This window comes from Lutjanus erythropterus, chromosome 14 (genome assembly GCF_056507025.1).
Source record: "Lutjanus erythropterus isolate fLutEry1 chromosome 14, fLutEry1.hap2, whole genome shotgun sequence".
NCBI lineage: Eukaryota > Metazoa > Chordata > Actinopteri > Lutjaniformes > Lutjanidae > Lutjanus > Lutjanus erythropterus.
In genome coordinates, this window is record NC_139330.1 from 17,029,590 (window position 1) to 17,051,201 (window position 21,612).

The window sequence follows — 21,612 nt, forward strand, 5'->3', positions numbered from 1 at the left end:
TCACAAACATTCTTGTCAAAATCTTCTCAGCCAGCAATCTTGCTCGATTACTTTTCCTGCGCTGGAGCGTTTAGTGCGCCTGCGCAAAGAAAAAAAAAAAAAAATCTGTTTACAAATCGCTTGAGCAGTAGAGAGGCGCTGCTTGCCGCTTCATTCATCTGGTGAGTCAACCTTTACTCAAAACCATCCATTAACCTGAAATCAGAGCTAGGATTCATGAACAAAAGCACCCGCCTCAACAGGACCTGTCGGCTCCAGGACCAGACACAATAAAGCAAAGTGTAAAACCGCTAGCTAGCTGCTAATTCATCGTCGTCCCGTCTACGTGCCGCTGCGGCAGCAACTTTGTAGGACACTGAAAGTATGCATTTATTATGTAATAATCAGCTTAAGTAACCTAAAAATGCTGAAATATCATAGTCCTACTCGGTTACATTTTTAGGTGTAGCCTGCCGAGCCATTAGGTCATGTCATTGATTTAACCTATTACTCATAGACAGTAACAAGGTCATTATCTGCATAATAAAGGGCGGTCACAGGTTGAGCCTTTTAAGGGACCTCACCTTTACGTGCAGGTCAGTAAACGTCACACTGTCACAGGTTAAAGATGACAAGTGACATGTAAAAATCCTGCGTTTTAATGTATGTATAAACATAATAATACAAAGTATTTAATACTTGGATTAAATACTTGGATCAGGACTGATGCTTTCTTAAATTATTTTTTAAATCCGTTTTTTTTTTTTAACTTGGGTAAAAGTATATTAGATATAAAAGAGTAAACGTTCTATAAACTAAATTATCAAAAGTAAAAGTAAAGATATATATACACATATATTGATTATTATAACATTAACACACGCAGTAATATGTGCACGTTACTTTTAGTTATACTGTTGGGCGTTTATGACAAATCATCCGATTTTATAAGTTGATATATGTTTGAAATGTATGAAAAATCTCAAGTAAAGTAAAACTGAAATCGATGCTTAAATAAAAGTGGCAACAACACTGTGAAAATACACCACTGCAAGTTATTATTCTGCATTCAACGTTTATTTGAAGCAAGATGTATACATGTATGCAGCAGCAAAGTATGTCCATAAAGAATCAAAATTATAAGTTCTCATTGTGCAGTGCATAATCATATATACTATAAGTTAACATATGATTACCAATGTGGTAACATGGAAGCATGAGTGATGCATCTGGTTGATTTTACTACTGAAGTAATTTAATTCAAAACAAATTATATTTTAGAAGCTGATCATACATTTTGTATGAGAAACCTTCAGCTTTCAAATAAATGTAGTAGAGTTAAAAGTACAATATTTCCCCTAAAACTGTACTTAAGTGCAGCATTAAGTAAAAGTAGTTAGTTACTTTCCACCTCTAGCCATTACATGATCATATGTCCAGGTATCTTCCAGGTAACTTATTATTTATTGTATGTTTTTATAGTTTACAAAGTATTGGGCAACACTTACTACTCATGTTTGGCAGTACCAGTCTTGGCAGCTCCTGTCACTGCTGGCTCTGCAGACGCATTCAAAGAATCTAGACTCTTCCTTGAGTTGAAGGCGTGGGCGTCTGTCTCTATTGGCTGCTGCTGTTATCTTTTTTTTTTTTTTCAGTCTTTTGTCCTCCCCACTAGTAACGTCTCAGAACACAAATTCATTTGGGTGATTTACTGTTTGAGATCGGATGAAAATAAATTCCAGGAGCAAAAGCATTTCTTCGCATTTTGGAACCAGAGACAAGTTAGTATAAGACATTTTTACTCTCTTGTTGGTTGTGGACATAAAATACATTTGATCTTTCTTAACCTTAAAGTATTTTTTCCTGTGCAATATCTGCATGACATTTTCTTTCACAATGCATGAATTCCCTTGTTAAGTATGTTGTAAACTGTCATATATTTGTGTTTTTTTGTAATTTATTTGCTGATGTATTTACCACACAGAGTTTCCTTTTGGGTGCAAGAATAGGAAGTTTGTTTGCAAATGGTCACACCCCAATAAGAACAGCACATTTTACACTTAATGCTTTCATTTTGCTTTCAATGTTGATATCACACACTCAGCAGGATGGGTAGTAAATTCCTATTGTAAGCATAAATAAAACAAGGCTGATTTAGAGGCAGATATAACGTTTTATCTGGGTAGCGGAGACATGAAGAAGGATTCCAAGGTGTTTTTCGCTTAAATCTGTAAAATCAAATGCAGATTCCATGGAAGTTTGGGCTTGTAGCAGAGGCGGGTTGCATATTCTTTGAAAGTCTGTGGCACGTCTCGAGTGGTTTAACTTTCAAAGAAAAGACTTGTGTTTCTTTCTTTCAGCGAAATCTTGAGACTATTTATAGCCAGAGCGGGACAGTCTTTTCCCACGGTCCAGATGCTGGCTCTGTCCAGGCGTTCCACAGCTCTGAGATGGAGACTGTCCCTGCGCTGCTCTGCCCTCTCTGTGGGGAGCAGCCAGCCTTCCACCACAGCCAGGCCCCAGTTTCTAAGAACCCAGACTGCTCTGTTTCACCAGAGTAATGCCAAAGCCAGTCCTGACCCAAACAAGCCCGTTTCAGGCAAGGACATATTTGAGTCAGCTGCTTTCCATCATAACCCAAACTTTAAGCATGTTGTAGAAACAGTCGTGACCTGTGCGTAGTGTTTCCCTGCTTTACACCCAGGTTGTGCTTTTATGACTCTAAACCTTCATGACCCCAAAGAGTGGCATGAAGGTAGACGAAATAAATGAGTCATTCACCTGCAATGACTTTATCTTTCAAGTGCTTTAAAATATTTTCATAGGGGTTGTTATTGTTTATATAAGTAGGGATGTAGCAATATATGGAATATCACTTTGGGATAATCTATGACAATATATACTGCAACATTACATGGTTATTATTTTATGTCATTATTTTTATTTTCTTAAAGGACTGCTACTGACTGCTGCATTGTTTTTGTTTTGTGTATACACAGCTCAAAAATTCATTGCCAAAGACAATTCATGCCATTTTTTTTACACATGCTTAACTATGAGGGGAAAGCAGACGCACTTTAAGTCAAAAGGAACAAACAAAATTATACAAAAATATAATGCTATACACATCAGATTTATTATTTAATAAAGAAAATGCTATAAAGTCATATTTTTTCTTTGTTTAAATACCTATAAATATTGTATCATGATTTTTTTTTTTTTTGGTATTATTGTAACTTGATGTTTTGGTGTATTTATGGTGTAACGGCTCACAAACAATGGTCTCACACAGCTGCAGCCAAAAAAACATCTGCAAACTGGTTATCTCGTCACATCAACTAGCATCTAATTTCCTTAGTAAGTATGTAAGCTATTTACGGTCATGGATGTGGTTGAGGTTAGAGGTGAGAAGAGGCTACCCGCCTAAAAAGCAACACAGTGGCAGACTGGTATCATACTACGAACACAAGTTCTGCAAGTTGTGTCTTGTTCTGTCTCAGCTTCGGGGAGATTCGATGTCTGCTTATATGAGAGATAACAACAAAAGAAAAACTGATTTGCACTCAGTGAAATGTGCACATATAAACTAGTCTGCTGTAGGCAATGTGAAAGAAAACTGCAATGTCAAAGTAAAGAATATTTCTCTTTCATTATGATTATGTCAGACTTGTAAAATGTCTCTCCCCATGTTTGTTCCCTGTATGTGCTGCAGTGTTGTCCTCTGGGTCCGGGCTGGAGGGGGAGCTGTTCGAGATGGGGATGTGGTCACTGGGTCTGGGTGCTGTCGGAGCTGCGATAGCTGGGATCTTCCTGGCCAACACCGATCTGTGTCTTTCTAAAACTGCTAACGCTTCGCTGGAATACCTCGAAGATACTGACCTACGCTCCACTGTAGATGGTAGGCAGGCTTTCTGATTGGCTGTTTTAATAATGTCAAACCTGTTTGTCTAACACCATCTGTTGTTAAACCCTTTAGGTGGAGAATTAACATTACATCAGCACAAGAATCGGCCCATTTGCAGTTTTCTTTAGTGTTGCATGTTTGTATGTATTGGACATGCAGTGAATGACGTTTTGTGTGGCATTTAAGGCAAAGCTGCTTTCCCAAATCTGCTGGTATTATAGATTAGATCACAGTAAAGGTCTTTACCCAAAGCTGCACGTCAAGTTACTTGTTAAAACATATACTTGTTTAAACATATTCAGTTTATAGATGTTCCATGTGACCATGAACATTATGCTTTTCTTTCATTTGAAGGCTGCATCTTTTATCTTCTACGCTGTGGCTTTATCGAGGTCTTGCAGCAGTAAAAATCCTTGAGATTTTTTTTTTTTTTTTTATCAGAGACATGTTAGATTGGAGCCTTCTTTTACGAACAGTTTGTTCCTGTTTTGTCTGCAGATGGCAAGGTCATCAAAGCAAAGAGCCTGTGGGAGACGAACGGGGCCGTGGTCATGGCCGTACGACGACCTGGATGATTTTTGTGCAGAGAGGTGATGGAGATGAACATGACTCTGACTGTAAAATTGAAAACTGAAAGTGTAGGTGGGTAATATTTTCCCTGATGTTATAAATCTCTCTCTCTCTGTGTGTAGGAGGCCTCTGAGCTGTCCTCTCTGAAGCCCCAGCTGGAAGAGCTCGGGGTCCCTCTGGTCGCTGTGGTGAAGGAGAACGTCGGCACAGAGATCCAGGACTTCAGACCGCACTTCGCTGGGGATATCTACATAGATGAAGAGGTGAGCAGCAGTAGATAACATTACATCTTCCAGATGTCACCTGCGTGACAATCAGTCTAAACTTCATAGCAATTAAAACAGTCCTAGCATATATATCCACTAGCACATAATGGGCATTAGATTGTAGCAAGTGATAGGTAGCCCTCTATCTAATTCACTGCAATAGAAACAGTGGACTGTCTCCTCAGGTCCCCAGTTATAAAACTTAAATAATCTTCTTTCATGTTTGTACACATGCTATACATTTTTCTGCTCAGCTACTCAATTTGAAATACCTAAAACACAGCTATAAAAAAAAGCTTTATTCTGAAAGAAGACACTTTCTTGGACAAAAAGTGAAGACACGTGAAAGGTGTGGGTAAACAGATCAGTGGTTAAGCTCCTGCACATTGTTGAGATCCTACTCATCTCCACTGTCTATATGAAACTTACAATAAATATTAAAGTTTTCCGTCTTTCTTAAGTTAAGAATTATCTACAGGAATATCATCATTTCTTAAGAGTAGTCATTTATTTGGTTGATTTGTGTGTTATTCTGTGTCACCCCAACAGTGGACTAGACTTCACGGATATTACATTTGCAAGCAAAACAGTAGTGTACCGGCCATTTGTGGTCATCGGATGCCCTCTATTGGTACACTGATGGGATTTCATGTCACGAAAATGGATCCGAGCAAGAATAAAAAGTGCTGTGGCAGTCATTTGTGGTCTTTGAGAGCCCTCTATTGGTACTTCAGAACCAGAGCTAGTGTCTTGTGGTACCTGTGGCTCACGTGGCAAAAGAGGCGGTAGACGAGTTCTAAGGCTGATGGTTCAAGCCCCATCTGCCCCAGGGTAAACCTATGCAACTGGGAGCAGTATGTGTTTGTAAACTGGAGCAGCTGATCTTGATCAAACAGAAGTATTGGTATAGTTTCTGTAACGATCAGCTTCTTGAAGAAAATGTGTTAGACAGTTTATGAATAATGACTAACAGCGGTGTCACAAACCTTGGCTAACTAAAACTAAACTGTGCGATTGTAGAAACACTTCTATGGCCCGCTGCAGAGGAAGATGGGGGGTCTGGGCTTCATTCGCCTCGGAGTGTGGCAGAACTTCATTCGGGCCTGGAGGGCCGGTTACCAGGGCAACATGAATGGCGAGGGCTTCGTCCTCGGGGGAGTGTTTGTCATGGGAGCAGGAGACCAGGTGAGATACCATACAAACACCTGGCCTTTCTGAAAGCTTTTACAAAACATGTCTATATTTTAATTGCATGTTGTGTTTGCAGGGGATTCTCCTGGAACATCGTGAGAAGGAGTTCGGCGATAAAGTGGAGAATGCAGCTGTTTTAGAGGCTGTTAAGAAAATTGTACCAGTAAAATAAGTTTTTTTTGGGCATTAGGTGAAGGTGCACTGTATTTAGATCAAAATTAGAATTAAGAATGATTTTTTGACACAATTGACACGTTGACTTGCATTCAAAGTTTTGTCTATCACTGAAATACTGATACTGACATTTAAGCCTGTTTACGTTATCCAATATCAGAATATTGTCTTTTGCACATTAATTTACTGTTGGTTACGAAAGTCATGCTGTGAAATACAAGATTTGTCACTGACTGTTCTTCTTTACTTCTGCAGACACCTAGAAGCTTTTTTTTTTTTTTTTTTTGTTATTGAGACGGGTATTAAAAACGGGTAGAAAGGGACTTAAAGTCACAGCAACCATTAAATCTAACATCACTTGAAATTGTCCTACATTTTTAATAACGTTCCTGTGTGTTATCTTCTTTTGCTTCTCCTGCTGACGCACCTGAATGGGCCTCCAACATGGCACGAGGAGTGTGTGTGTGGCCTGTGTGTGTGATAATGAAAACTTGACTCTAAACTCAACACTGAGAGGAGCAGGTTTGATGCTCAAACACACACAGCTTCAGCCGCTATCACCATGTTTGAGGAGTGTTTGTGGTGTGTGAAGCAGGCGTTGCCTGCATGTATGTGTGAGAAAGATAAATGTGTGTACCTGAACATGTGAGTACTAGCTGCAGAAAATAAAAGCAATCAATAAAGACGACCTCATCACCATATTTTCACTGTGCTCCCTTGTGTTTAATGTTTTAAAGGTTTCATCTTTTTTTGGGCAACACTTGATACAGTTTACATGTTTTGGTAATAGATTCTCTGCAAGAGCAGCAAAATAACCAACACTTGTGGATATCTTTGTATTTCTAGCATACATTGTTCACAAGATTCTCAATTCTGATTGGCTGGCAGGTGTGTATTAATTTTTAGTAACCCCACTGTTAAAGCAGACACCTGTGACACAGATATTTGCTTGCTGTTCTAGATTATAACACTAATATGTAGGTTCAAAATCTTCATGTCCTTTATTGCAATCACAGAACATATAACCTGTCTAATATTATTTCCAAAGTATTTTTAACAGGTATATCAGATGATAAAACACCAAATGATTTGGATGGCAGACTACTCTGCTTAAAAATGTTTCAACAATAATTCAAATTAGTCTTCTCATTTATAAGAGACAGTGGTCTGTCTCAGTCCAGTTTGTGTCTGATTCATAGAAATGTGTCAAATCATGAAAGGTAGGTGTAATATAGTGGTGTGATGTAACTAAATAAATAACAGTAACACAAGTACAACTGAAAAGATTAGTCAGTCAATTAGAAATTCACAGAAAATTAAATGGCAACTATTTCAACAATCATGTAGTAATTTTTAAAGCAAAAAATGTCATAGTTGCAGCCTCTCAAATGTGAGGATTTGCAGCTTTTCCTTTCAATTTTCTGCACTGAGTACTTTTATTTTTGATACTTTGTACTTTGCCCTGATTACAGTGCCATACTTTTAATTCAGGAAGTCTCAGTGCATTGGTATCATGCAATAGTGCACTTAGACTTTTTCTATATTCACCAGGCCCTGTGTATAAACTAAATATACAGTAAAACAACCTAAATGAGCAAAGCACCAGTTTGAATTCTAAAAACATTTTTCTAGTAATAAATCTGTCTGTTATTTTAATTTAAAACAGTTAAAGAAACAGAACATTCACACAATATGACTGAAAACTGAAGACAATGTTGTCATTTTCTGTTGAAAGCCAGGGATGGGTCCTAACATGTCATCTTTAAATCACTAATCCTGTGAATTATTTTATCCTCAGACATCTTAACCAAGACATCCACTACAGTGTTAGTAGACTCACTTTAGAGGTAGAAAATACAACCATGTTTGTATTTCCAAGCTGGTTTGTTTTCATGTGTTAGTGGTCAAAACAAACTATGTAACAGTTAAGATGACATTGTGAGTTTTATCTTCTTTTAATCTGATTGCCTCCTGCTTTCCTGGTTGTTGGACAAACAAGCCTTATCAGATCCAAACTTTTTCTACTAGACTATTCACTTGCTTCATTTTCTTGCCTTTCCTCAAGAACAGGAGGAAAATATTATGTTTAGAAATATTTACAATATACATTGTTCAATAATATGACATTAAGGACACAGGGTTTGGACATTAATGTTACATATTTTATTCTATTGCTCTGAGTAAAATACATTTCATATCAAGGAAATATATTTAACCACAATACCAAAAGGATAAAGAAAACACTGTGGACCAATACTGACAGGACTGCTTGTATGTACATGAAGTAACCAAAACATTCATGGAGTGTAATGATAACAAATTATCTTTACATTTGTGCCTTCACTATGCAAAGATTTGACCTTTTTCCGTGTCATGAACAACCAAAGTTAGCAATTAGGTTTTCATCCAGAGCACCCAAATTTTCTGGTACTGTGTGGGGTAAAGTCAAGTTTAATTATGAGTCACTAGTAAGGTCAATAAAAATTAATTCCAAACATATAAACTTTACTGAACTAAAATATGTGTTGGGATTTATTTAAATCTCTGATTTGTTAATTGGGTGTTAAAGATGATATTTAATGGAATTACTGAAAAATTTGGTGTGTTGAGTATTGTAAAAAACAAAGAAACAAACAACAAAACAGAAACATGTTTTTGCATGAGAAAAGCCTGGCAAAAGGTCCATACGATAAAGCTGAAATGAAAAATTCAAAAAGCTACACACTTCTCCCCATTCCTGTACATTTCATACCCGTCTCGTCTTTGGCTAGATCTATAGGTGCGACATGTTATGTTGGTACAGTCACAAGCTGAGATACACGTTTACAAATGCGTTTAGATGCCGACTAAATCCCTCCAGTTTTGTTCTTGACACTTTTACAACATATTTCAAAGAGCAGGAAAACGTAAAGGAAAAAAGCAGAAATTAATCTACTTGGTTATGAGCAACAAAAGCTGCCAGACAATGAATGAATTAGGAATAAGCACTAACATGACCATAGTCCATTCAACATTATCCAGCGTGATAAACAAATACAATCTTCAAGACACGCGGTAAAAAGCAACACAAATCCAACTAGGTCCTACAGCAGCACAGCAAGGTTATATAGTGCATTTTTAACCTCAGCAGGAAAACACAGCAAACACAACACACAGTAACAACCATCAGCACTGATATCAGAAAAAAATATCTTGACTGAGTAACAGTGTGGGGGTTAAATGTCTGTATGAAAAACAAATGACAGCGGTGAGTAAAAGAAGAGGTTCATTCCAAAATGAGTAAATTGGTAAATTTCAGGTGGCGGCAGTTTTCAAAAATCTGGATAGCACTTTGGAATTAAATCCTTCAGTTTTATAATCACATTAAAACACAATCATTGTATATTTCTGTCTGCACAGAAGTTGATTCATAAAGATGCGACAGTTGTGCAGTTACAGTACAGTCCCTTAACATCCACAATCAGTTCACTGAAAAAGAATGATTGTACAACTTCACTCAAGTGATTAAAGATTAACGGAGACGAATCAAGTATGAACATGGTCTGTAAAATCTAACTGTTGGGTAGAGTAGGGAAATGACCACCATACACAAAACACCACTTCACACAACACTGAATCCTAGTGGGTAATCTGACTGTGTTCGCTGTATCGAGTCAGACTAGAGGAACACTGCTCTAATCTGAGAATTTAGTAGCCCTAGAGCCAGAGGTGCACTCGCTCATTTGAAACGCACCTCTGTAATCCCATAACATGAGCAGCTGACGTTATTTTCTGATGCATATGTGGGGCCATCTGGTGGCTTCACTACCAGAGGCACACCTTGAAGTTAAAATCTCTACAATCCCTCAAATCCCTCATGCATATGTGCTCATATATTGTGCATCATATATATATATTTTTTATAAATATATCCAATAAAAATATACTTATTCCTACATACTTTAGACAGACGACACTGGAATAAATTTCCTCACATACACCATCTATCACTATCTAAGCACACTGGACAGTCACGTGTTTGGAGAGTTTGTGATTGACAATGTGAATGATTTTGATCAGAGATGCTTAAACTCAGCCAAACTGTCCAATTTAACGACACAACAACAAAAACTGTGCACGCAGAAACCCACCGCACTCACCTAAAATGTTTTCCTATATGCTGTCCAAACTATGTCCTGAGAATCAGGTTGGGACATTGTCCAAATGTGCCCTTTCACACATGCATGTCTCTATAATGGATGATCGGGGTATTGCACCAGATGGTCAGAGTGCAACAGTAACCCCATAGATAGAACTACCCTTTCATACATGCAGCACGCATCAAGAGACTGTTTGTGTCAGACGTATTCTCACATGTTGGTAAAACTCTGTATGGTTTAGGCGAGGGGTGCCGCCTGCAGAATGTGCAGGAGGAGGACTCCTTTGTAAGGATTTTTTTTCCCATTGATATCAATACAGAGTCTCAAAATTAACCATCGTAGACGCAGATATCAGCTGACTCTAGTCTGCCTGCCTGTGATTTGCAGGACGCACAGTTTTTACTAGTGTAATCTGATGTGTTGACATCACCGATGACAAAGAAAGGCATTAACATGTGAGGTAAGAAAATATTACTTGTGTAGGCTGATTTTAATCAGTAGATAGTCGGTATGAAAGTAAAATAATCAATAAGAGTGAAAAGCAATATACAGGCAAGCAGAGAAGAGATGAAGCAGCTGTTCACTGTTCAACGACACTCAACACGACTTCTCTTGTGCTTCAAACTATGGCCTGCTCTATTCACACATGTGGCTAGGGAGCTGGCGGGGTGACGTCCAGACAGGGTAATGCAGACATTTGCATTAGCACATACAGCGCCTCCAGGAAGAGTCTAGATTATTGCAGCGTTGCAGTTAATGTGTGAAAGGAGTGCTAGAAATAAGCATTTAGTATTTTGATTTTGTCACGCAACATTAGCTACTTTCATGTGGTACAAAAAGACATCAACGGCTTTTGTGCAAACCACAGTTTTGCAGAAGACTAGTTAGCTGTTGCACATAAAAACCCTGCATCTCAAACTTCAGAGAACTGAAATTAGTCAGCTCTGACTTCTCTTACCCTGCTCATGTAATCCTTCAGTTCAAGCATGGACATTAAAACCAACAAAATCTATGTTACAAAGCTTTCACATGACAACAATGTTGTCCTTCTTCAGCATATCACTGCCTTCAAACACACAAATGGCTGAACTGAAACTGAAATTTCAGATCCTCTTAGCAACAACATGTGAACACAACACAATATATTCCTCCACCAAACAAGCACTACTACCACCTACAACAATCAAAGAGTTTATTATTGTGTCACTAAAGATAGCAACTACACTACTTAAAGTGATCTCAAACAACAGAAGGCCTTGAAAAACAGACAGCCACTACCATGGCAACAATGCATATTTATGTTGACAGAAATCACACTCATTAGTGTTTGCTGATGTACTCTATGGCTGTGCTTTGAGCTTTTGCAGTATAATTTCAAGATATTTACTTTGCCACATGTACTAGCACCTCGTTACCTGATCTATGAACATAAAGGGGCATAAGTACACTTAAAGGAGAGTTGACAAGAATAAGAAGCTGTGCCCGTTTACAAGGAGTTACTCCTCAAGGGTTGGACTGTGTAGAGCTAATTAACACACTGGTTTTTCCTGTGTAAGTATACAGTGGAACTACGAGGTGAAAATTAATTAGTGGCAAGAACTTTAACACGCTCAAGTCAAATATTATTTTTCCAAACAGAATAACGCAATGGTAACTAGGCAAGAATAGGAAAGAGCAAAACTAAGTGAGGGGGAACACAAGGCAAAAAAGATTACGTTACATTCAGAAGCAATTACTTACACAGCATACAAGCACAAGTCTTCAATTTAAACTGGAGTTACAAATAATTTGTCAGAGGACTTCAAACTTGCATGAACCTGAATGCAACATGAAATAATGGTGAAACACAAATTAGTAACTTTATAAACAGCCACCCTGTAAGCAGTTTTGACCAAAGGAAGACAGAAAACACGAAACAAATTTGAAAAAGTAATCAGGAATCAGTTCTTCTTTTCTACGGAGTGCCATCTATGTACAGAGAGAGACCTATCAGTGATCTTCCTTCTCAGAGTGTTTAGTTTTCCCTTCAGTAAATCCCATTCTCTTAAACTTAGAGCAGCTTGGTGCAAATAAAAAAAAAAACAGCAGTACACATTAACAAAAAAAATGCATAAATAAATTTTGTTTTGCCCTCTGACTTGTGCCCACAGGACAAAAGACATGTGTACACGTACATATACATGGGGATGTGTTGGTCCTACAGGCCCTTGTTGAAGTAGACTGTAGTGGTGTGGGGACTGGCCTGTCGTATCCTCTCCTGCAGATCTTCTTCCAGCCCACTCACACTCATAGAGCTGCAAAGGATAGTTGAAGGTGATTTAAAAACACCGCTACATGATGGATAACACTTCATGTATAGGGAGAAACTCCCCTCCCTAATGAGAGCGAGGTGGCTGTTCATACCTTTTTTGTGGGAAGAGGGCGCAGCACAGAGGAGTTGCAAACACCAGGCTGAAAAAAAAAAAAGACAGAGGGTTGTTTTAGATGGTGTCACTCGTTCAGATACTTGCAAGTCCATTAAAAAAACCAGCACAGATTCTATTATGTGTAATTTACTTACCACAGACCGACGAGCCCCACCTGGACTGGAGCGTTTAGGATTGGGAATCGCTACAGGGAGACAAAATCAGAGAAGGCAGAACGTCAGTGAATCAGGCAGACAAATCAGAAGTTTGACCAGTTTCTCTGCAAGGGTGTAAACCTTAAATGTATGTGGCACATGTGGAATGTGACAGGACTCTTTTCAGCCTCATAAAGCCCCAGCAAACCCAGTAAAACCACTGACTAAACAAACAACAGTGCAACAGTTGTGCATGCATCCTGCTCACCTTCAGGAAAGCTCTCTTCTCCAGAGCATTCATTATGACAGGGGGAATAGCTGGAAAAATAAAAATAAGTCAATTAAACTGTTCTTCATGATCAACAAAAGTGGAATAAATGTTTGCATTCAAGTCTGTGTTCTTCCAAATGAAATAGGAGTCAAAAATGGCACATCATCACCTTTGAAGTTGATACAAAGAACTTGTTAGCAAACCATCCAGCAGTTGAGGAACAACATTATCATCATCATCATCATTATCAGACTAATTCACAAATGCAAATGCTGAGGGGAGCTGCAGATTCAGGTGATAATTCTCTGTATGCTCTTCAATACCAGCAACACTGTTGCTTGTAACATTGTTACAACAAAGTTATTGATTATAGCCATCAACAATATCAGCCAACAAACCAGCAGATATAATGTTTATTACCCATTGCTGGCACCGCCATGCCGATCCTTGACACCACCACCTGCACGATGGCCTGCTTGGCAGCATTGGGAGACTCGCCTAGCCTGTTTCCATTCTCATCCGTCACAGGGATACCGTACTTCAACTCCCTGGAAAAGAGGGGAAAAGAGGGGAAAAGACGTTATGTAGAGCAGAGCCCGCACAATTCCTACAGCAGAGGTCACTGGGTTTTACTTTGGCAATCTCACCTCTGTCGCATGAAGGGAATGTTGATACAGTTAGCAGCAGCAACGGCAGCAAAGGGGACAAACCGGCTGACGATTGGGGGGAGACGCTGCAAAGATGAGACAGAGTCTGAGACACATTCAGACAACTAGCATCAAGTCTCTGCACAAATATAAAAACACATGCACAGATCAACGTGTCTGTGTGTGTATTACTTTATCTGTGTCTTCACTTGAACCACAGGCATTACCGTAGCTAGAGACTTGAGTCCCAAAGCAGTGACCACAGCTCCAGTAGTAGCACTGACATAGGCTGCACCAAGCTGACTGTGAAGAGAGAGATGCATCAGACACATATCACTTGTTAATCACTCAACTTCCCTTTTCAACATTTTCACACATTACAAATAGCTGACTTGTGCTACACCACACGGCTGCAGCTGAGAATCTGAGAGCTGCCTCAGTAAGAATGCAAATCCATGCTATGCATAGATGAAAAGGTAAAAAAAACAAGAAAATCCTAACAAGTAATGATAAGACAGAGGAACACAGTATAACATTCATCCTCAATGACATGCTCAATCCATGACTATGCATGTGCATGTTCCAAAGACAACCCTCATCTGTATAAATGCATGCATCTGATGCATTTCTGTAGCATCTGAAGGACGCATACTGTGGCATAATGAAAAAAGTATGCAAATGTACACATGTTGACCTGACATCAACTGGGAGCATATAACCTATGTCAGCATGAGTGCATGGTGACATGGGACTGAGCATGCTTAACAGTGGAACGTAATACCGCTGTGAGGGAAGGGGAGAGGACAGCAGCTCCCACAGCCTCCTTACAGACACTAGTTTAGAGGGAGGACAGGAATGATCTAGAGTGGAAGTGAAGTGAGAAGTCCTCCCTACTTCACAGTTATGGGGGCATCTCCACTGCGGTTGGTGTAGTTGACAACAGCGTTGAAGGACTGGTTAACCCACTGCCAGAACACCACTGCTGGAGTAGTCCTGTAAAAGAGGGAAACGCCACGTGTTTGAGGAAGTCAGTTTTACAGAGTGCACAGTACAAATGACAAGTTTTGACACCCAAGCAAAAGAGTTTGGTGAAAATGTGCAAACTTTCATAGAAGAGCATAAAAGCACTTCCACCAAAAACATCCTACAGGTGCAAATAAACAAAATTGTCTGCAGATTATTCATGAGTACTGCTCCTGACTGTAAATTTATTATCATTATTCTTTAAAGTGCACGGTTAACATGCATCATTGCTTACTGCACATCATGCTGTCACAACTACCAATTATTCACATGAGTTTAGAGCACTCTAAACCACAAACAGATGTTGCTAGAGGGGGTTTCTGTTTACTGCTACTGTGAAATTTTGTTGATCATCTTGTTGGGTTTTGTCTGACAAGTCAAGTCCCAAGTTTATTTATTCATGCAACTTAAACTTACACCCTCGATTCATGCTGCTGTTAAGCAGTGAAACATTATGGATTTATACTTTGTAATTTATACCTTTGGTCCTTATGGACTAAATAGTATTCTCGAGTAAAAAATCCTCCCTGGTTTGATCTTTTTAAATCACTCAGTGCAGACAAACCTACCTGTATTTTGCATGTTCTTTCTATTGATGAATAATCTAATGTTCTACTTTATCTTTATTTGTTTGCTGTGCCTACTATTTAAGGCTACTATGTGATGATGAATCTGATATTTCATACAGTATTTGGGGGCCTCCCAGTGGTAGTATGCAAACATAACACTGTGGCAGACCACACCAACAGTAATGTAATCTATTCTAACAATGTAAAATATGAAGGTCCAAAGTGTTTGATGCTAAATAAAGTTAATCAGTAATTTCATAGTTACACTTTTCATTAACTCATTCAAATTTAAAGATAGTTGTGTGATTAACTATTGCTTCAGTCTAAAATGAGACTGAATAATCTACTCTGATCTATTTGTTTTCTAAAAAACACAACTTGTGACTGCTTGATAAATAGCTCACCCTATTAAACTGATGATCAAAATTGTAAATTTGAATCAATTTACTTTGTATGGTTAATCAATTTGTTGTTTCAGCACACCATCATCACATAACTTAACAGTCCTCTCAGCTGACCAATGATTTGTGAGAGTGATATTTTTTTATTCTTTAAGAGGATTTTCACTCTGTGGAGGGATTAATAGCTCTATTTTTATGCAGTGCTGTATGCTGTATTAGGATTACATTCAAAATCACATGAAAACTGTCATTTATTCATCATATTGGCAGACTAAATATTTTGTATTTCTTCAATGTTCTCTCTTTTACATGACGAAACCATTTTCAGTTTGATGTTTAGAAAACACAGAATCATGTATTGAAACATTTGCTGTACCTGTAGAAGGTGAGCATGCAGCCAGTGATGGACATGTTCATTGGCACCTGAGCAGACATTCGACCAATCACAAACATCTTCTCCCCTGTGTCAGGGTGGAAGGCGGAGTCGTAGATGTACTTGGCTCTCCAGAGCTCATCCTCCGTCAGGCCAGGCTTCGCATTCCCGGCTCTAAAACAGTCAAAACAGTGGAACAATGGGAGTATTTTCCACATAAATTGAAGCAGCAGCCACACATAAACAGATTGTTACATTATCTATATCCCAGATATGCTGTCCTGCTGAATGATTATTGATTTGTCATGATTTTTAGGTTGATACTTCCTCATTAAGGAAAAGGCATTTCTCACAGTGTCATCTACATTTTCAGTGTAAATGGTAAAAAAAAATGGTACAGCTAGCCACATTATTGTTTGGATACATCACATCAATTCTAATTTTTATTCATGACGCTCCTATTCCATCGTCTTTGTCTTCTGACCCCCTACCTGTAGTCCTCCACGATCACTCGGGCCTCCTCCAGAGTCTCAGATGACAGCAGGACATTTCGGGGATCTGTGACCATGAAGAAGTGTTTGGCGCGGCCCATAAACGTGCCTTGGTCCCATCTTGGCTCCTTGATGTTTATGTTTAGGGACAACTCTCCAGACATCTTGGCTTTCTCTGATTAACAGCAGAAACATTTATTAGTATTCACACTATGTTAGAAATCCATACTGGATTCACAAATACATACAAGTGTATGATTTAAGGGTATTTCAGAAGAACAATTGATTTGTTATATTTTGGATTAACGAACAAGCAGGTCCAGTCAGGGTACTGTACTTCCACAGGCAGAACCTACTTTGACATTTTTTGAAAAGTAATGCTGTAATTACACCATACAGTTTCAGTGCTTAACTGTGAAAAACGTATACAGCACATGCCTTTTAACAAAACTTCTTTTTAAAGCCAAGGTTCTCAAATGTTGATTTTTTTCTAAACATAGGAATATCTAAATAAAACAGTCTAAAAATATTACAATTATTATTTCATTTGTAAACTGGGGTAGAACCATTGAAATCTCACCAGAGACTTAGTGTAAATGTTTTCAACACTCTTTGGAGGACATTAAGTAGATATCGCTAATACTCAGACCTACAGGTGAAATGATTATCATTTTAAAAAAAAAAACTTGGCTGCAAAGTTACGCCTCCACCTCTGCTCCATTAATAGCTCTGCTGCAGTACAGAGTTGCATTGAGGTGAAACCCCCTCCCCCATCACCCAGCAGCACACAAACCAGTACAACTGCGCATAATTATCTTCACAAAAACCATTAACATGTTCTGCCTCTCAGTACCTTTTTTAAAACATAAAAGGGCAGGGTTAAAGGTTGATGAAGTGTTCTAATTTGTTGTTTTTACAGTGTCAAATTCAAAACTTGTTGTAGGCTTGTAACCTGGTCTCAAACCTCTTGTATCGGTTGTGGCTATGAGTTCAAGATAAAAGATAAAACTATTCTGAAAAACACACTGTGTCTGGAATGTAAGTCAGCACCTGTGGTGTTTGTATGCAGTTGCACAGACCACCACTTGGGGCAGCATATAACACTGATTTTCATTATTGATTAATCTGATGATTAGTCTCTTGATGAAAGGGATAGTTCACCCAAAAATGAAAATTCATACATCTACTCTTCCTCATGCTGACTGACATTCCAGTGTTGTTTTTTAGTCCAGAAAGCACTACTGGAGTTTCACAGGAAAACAGTGTTAGAGAATCTCCCAAACTATTTAAGTGAATGGCGACCCGTTTTCAAATGGAAAACAACAACAAAACAAACAAAAAAACCAAACAACAACAACAAAAAATGTCCATACTGCTTGCCTGGCGTAATTCAAGTCTCCTAAAGGACCAACATGCTGTTCACTGGGACACCGTCACGCCACACACAACCAAACGGTGTGCACATGGCTCCAAGCTAAAGATCTACAGTAAAGATTTAGGCTAAAAACATGGTGTAAATGACGTCTTTCAAGTCAATTTGGCATGTTGGAGCTTCAGAAGACTTGGATTACACCGTACGGGCAATGTGGAGATGTTTTTTCTTTTCTGTTTGAAATCTGGTCACCATTCACTTACATTGTTTGGAAGATTCTGCATCACTATTTTCAAGTGTTTCAAGCAGTGTTTTGTGGACTAAATCACTAAACCCAACTAACTGGCATGAGGGTGAGTAAATAATGACTGAATTTTCATATTTGCGTGAACTACCCCTTTAATTGATTTGCCTGTAAGTGACTCCCTTAAATTGTCTGAGTCCAAAACCCAAAGAAGTAAATTCTTACACCTTAAGAGCTGGAACAAGTAAACATGGAACATCTTTGCTTCAGACAAGACTTATGATTAATTTATCATTAAACTAGTTGTCCATACTTTTCTGTTGATGGACTAATCGATTACCAAGTAATGGTTTTAGCTCTTTGTAAATGCTTCTTAAGTGCAGAGGAGACACTCCTGTAGGCAGGTTCAACATTAAACTATTACAACAAAGTATGTGCTTATTTGTGCAGTAGTCTTGAGATGGTCCATCCAATGCTCAAGGCGTTACTGCAGACTACAAATGGATAAAGAAAATATCTGCAGGGCGCACAAGGGGGAGATAACAACGAATATGGTGGATTCAAAACCACAAACGTTGAATGTTGTGCTTACTGATGTTTTGCACCTTCCAAATACTCTTTAGCCTGAAAGACAAAATGTCTGCTAGAACTACTGAGACAGCCAGGCAGATGTTATGTGTCACATTGTAAGTAGCTGATCAAAGCAACAGCGTGACACACACAGTGACAGATGGGACCGGGGAAGTCACGACACGCTGGTAATACCAGTTCCTGTACGCAAGCCGGCAGCGGCTAAAGAATGTGGCTAACAACCTAGCAAGGTGTCTGACAATACCACTGAAACTCACACACTGGAGTGCATAGATACTCAAATAGTACGTTAAAACCACATAAATTTCCCACGTCATCACATGGGAAGTCAGAAGTGACAACAATCAGCATTTTCGCCGCATCAAACAAACAATTTCACCGCTCTCTTGATAAACTAATATCAACCAGCTAGCTAGCCAGATAGTTTACAAGCTAACTAATATGCTAGCTTGCACTTTAGCTAGCATTACAAGGGCACATATCGAGACGGAGTAAACGTTGATTTGAGTCGGATTGTGTTTTGAATCCATTAAAAATGTGAAACAAGTCAGCACTAAAACGTACCTGGTTTGCTTTCTTTGTTTTTCAGAAATGTATGACCTCTCAATATCACAGCAGCACCGGGTGGACCTGTGCTGCCTTCTTGTACTTAGACAGGTGTCGTAAAACATAGTTTCACCGTACATGAAGGGGAAGTAAATAAGGGAACGTGTGTATGTCACAGTATTTTCTATCATACCCGACTCGATTAAATACAGACCGCGATGGTTCCGCTAACATCTGCCGGACGAAAGCTTTCTTTTCAGATTTAAGAAAAATCGATCAAACACGATCGAATCAGTTGCATAGGAGAACGAATAACTCAGAGGCCTTTGAACGCATCACCGACTGGGGGCGGTGTTTGTCATGGAGCGCGTGAGTTGCTGGAATCCCCATGGGCGTGAAAAGTAGACAACACATGATTGGTTAAAAACATCTCACTGCCTCTAGGATTTGTTCATACTAACAAGCATTTCAACATTTCAACAAGCAAATAATTTAAATGTCTTAAACTAAAAAACAAACAACAACAAAAAAAATGCGTTTAACAAAGATTTGGCAAGATTTAAAGGAATGTTTGTAATTTAGGTCACAGCATGCAGCCACTCCTGTCTCTTTCCTGGGCACACATTTTCCCATTTGTTTATAATGGAAGAACAAAGCGCTGCATGGCTCTCATGGTTGAGTTGACAGGTGCTTTTCAGTGAGGCAGGTAAAAGTACAAAAACACAAGATCCAAGAAGTCTCGCTTCATATAAAGTTGTGCAGACAACCTTGGAAAAAAAAAAAACTAAGGCACTCCATCTTTTGGTAAAATTATACTATGAATTTAATCTCCAGTGACAAACAAACAGACCTACACGTATTGACTCTAGGCCTTCAAGGTCTGATAAACACATAATGTGTCTGAATTAAATGTCAGTTGTGGGTGGCATTTTAGCACATCACCCATAGAGGGTTAGGCTGGGTCCAGCTGTTTCTCTGAATATGGAAATTAAAGGTAATGAGTCAACAATTCAGTCTGATATCATGCAAACATTTCAAAAGAGTATTCTAAAATTGTATTTGTAGCATTAATAGTAGTAGAATTGTTGGTTTATTCAGTTAAACTGATTGTGATTAAGTATTACTTTTTCTAAAAGCAGGATTGTGTGTGGATTAAAACAAACAAAACGTTTAAACTCAACTGATGTTTTCACAAAGATAGACTGAGCTTTGTCTCCCTCTGGTGACATTAATGGGAAACTGCACGCAGACTGAAACTTAGACCGCTCATAAGAAAGCCATATACACTGTGTTTTCTGACATGGTTGTTTAAGAAATGAGAAGCTACTCTCTGCATCAGTTAAGGTTCACTGCAGTAAGTATCCAGTGGAAGAAAACAAACCAAATAGCCAACAGTTTGCAGGACTGGAGTAGAGAGAGACGCGCAAAAGAAAATCTGACATTTGTAACTGGAGGCGGAAACACACCTACTTTCAAACATTTGATATCATCATGTTTTTGGATATGCAGAAATAACACAATGCTTTTCAATAAGGTGATTAAATGAAGGAAAGAGGGAGGCTGAGTTTGCATGTTCAAACAGCTCATACTGAGCTGTATGACTTGTAAACACACACTTCCTCAATCAGAGAACATTCAGCATTATTTTGAAGTCTGATTAATGTGAAAAGGCCAACAAAACTACTTCAAATAAAAATGTCTTTAAAAATATATTTAAGTATTTCAAAGTTCAATGAATTGATGACATAAACTGATTTTTTCACAGTATGTAATTGTTCTAGTCATTAATTCATAGTGTTACATTTAATACATTAATTTCTTTTACAGTGCTTGAATTAGTATTGTGATAAAATCTGATTACTGTAATAACAATTACAGTGGTGTGATTAGATTTTCAGTAATTGTACCGCATGTATTTACAGCAACTTACCAGATAATTGCTGCCAGTAAGTTACTGAAAATTTGACAGCATCATTGTTACAGTGTGCCTAACGTTAAAGAGAGAAAATCATGTTTTCTGGTGTGATGCATATGATTGGCAAGAATCAGTAATCTCATATTTGGATCGATCATATTTGAAATCACAATGGGGGATAAGAAAACTGAATTTCTGCTGAATAGGTTTTTTGATTTTTTTTTTTCCAACTTGATTTATTTTAGGTAATCTTTTGGTTTTTATTTGTATTGAGATGCAACCCTTATTGGTGGTTTATTCTTCTTAATCAGAGTAAGTTTCTGTCCGTTTTCTAGAGAGCGTGTTGCTGATGTTGCATCACTTACATAACCTGTAATGCAATGTGT

The 21,612-nt window shown here is 38.4% G+C and overlaps 2 protein-coding genes across 4 annotated transcripts; one reads left to right on the top strand and one right to left on the bottom strand.

The window, feature by feature from the left end:
* Positions 1-68: 68 nt before the first annotated feature.
* On the top strand, positions 69-6,283 carry LOC146315417 (peroxiredoxin-like 2A). 3 transcript variants are annotated; one of them, XM_084735892.1, is made up of 7 exons: positions 85-161; positions 2,340-2,578; positions 3,692-3,877; positions 4,382-4,473; positions 4,576-4,716; positions 5,740-5,904; positions 5,987-6,283. In XM_084735892.1, the coding sequence occupies exons 2-7, from the start codon at positions 2,395-2,397 to the stop codon at positions 6,080-6,082; spliced, it is 864 nt and encodes a 287-aa protein (XP_084592018.1). In that variant the 5' UTR covers positions 85-161; positions 2,340-2,394; the 3' UTR covers positions 6,083-6,283. The 3 variants fall into 3 exon arrangements, with proteins under 3 accessions (XP_084592020.1, XP_084592018.1, XP_084592019.1); XM_084735894.1 differs by lacking the exon at positions 2,340-2,578 and having other exon boundaries at positions 69-161; XM_084735893.1 differs by lacking the exons at positions 85-161; positions 2,340-2,578 and adding an exon at positions 1,638-1,760.
* A 5,279-nt stretch (positions 6,284-11,562) lies between these two features.
* On the bottom strand, positions 11,563-19,414 carry sfxn3 (sideroflexin 3). Its single transcript, XM_084735652.1, has 11 exons — positions 19,330-19,414; positions 16,559-16,733; positions 16,071-16,241; positions 14,596-14,694; positions 13,929-14,004; positions 13,702-13,787; positions 13,475-13,602; positions 13,052-13,101; positions 12,784-12,833; positions 12,627-12,674; positions 11,563-12,517 (listed from the first exon to the last, which is right to left on the bottom strand). The coding sequence occupies exons 2-11, from the start codon at positions 16,720-16,722 to the stop codon at positions 12,421-12,423; spliced, it is 969 nt and encodes a 322-aa protein (XP_084591778.1). The 5' UTR covers positions 16,723-16,733; positions 19,330-19,414; the 3' UTR covers positions 11,563-12,420.
* Positions 19,415-21,612: the final 2,198 nt, after the last annotated feature.

What these genes read in the sequence shown, in the direction of transcription:
- sfxn3 (XM_084735652.1), bottom strand. Translation starts at nt 16,722, where the DNA reads ATGTCTGGAGAGTTGTCCCTAAACATAAACATCAAGGAGCCAAGATGG. An exon ending in GATGCCCCCATAACTGTGAA is followed by an intron (nt 14,005 to 14,595) that starts GTAGGGAGGACT and finishes CTCTCTTCACAG; the next exon opens with TCAGCTTGGTGCAGCCTATG. An exon ending in GCCCTCTTCCCACAAAAAAG is followed by an intron (nt 12,518 to 12,626) that starts GTATGAACAGCC and finishes TATCCTTTGCAG; the next exon opens with CTCTATGAGTGTGAGTGGGC.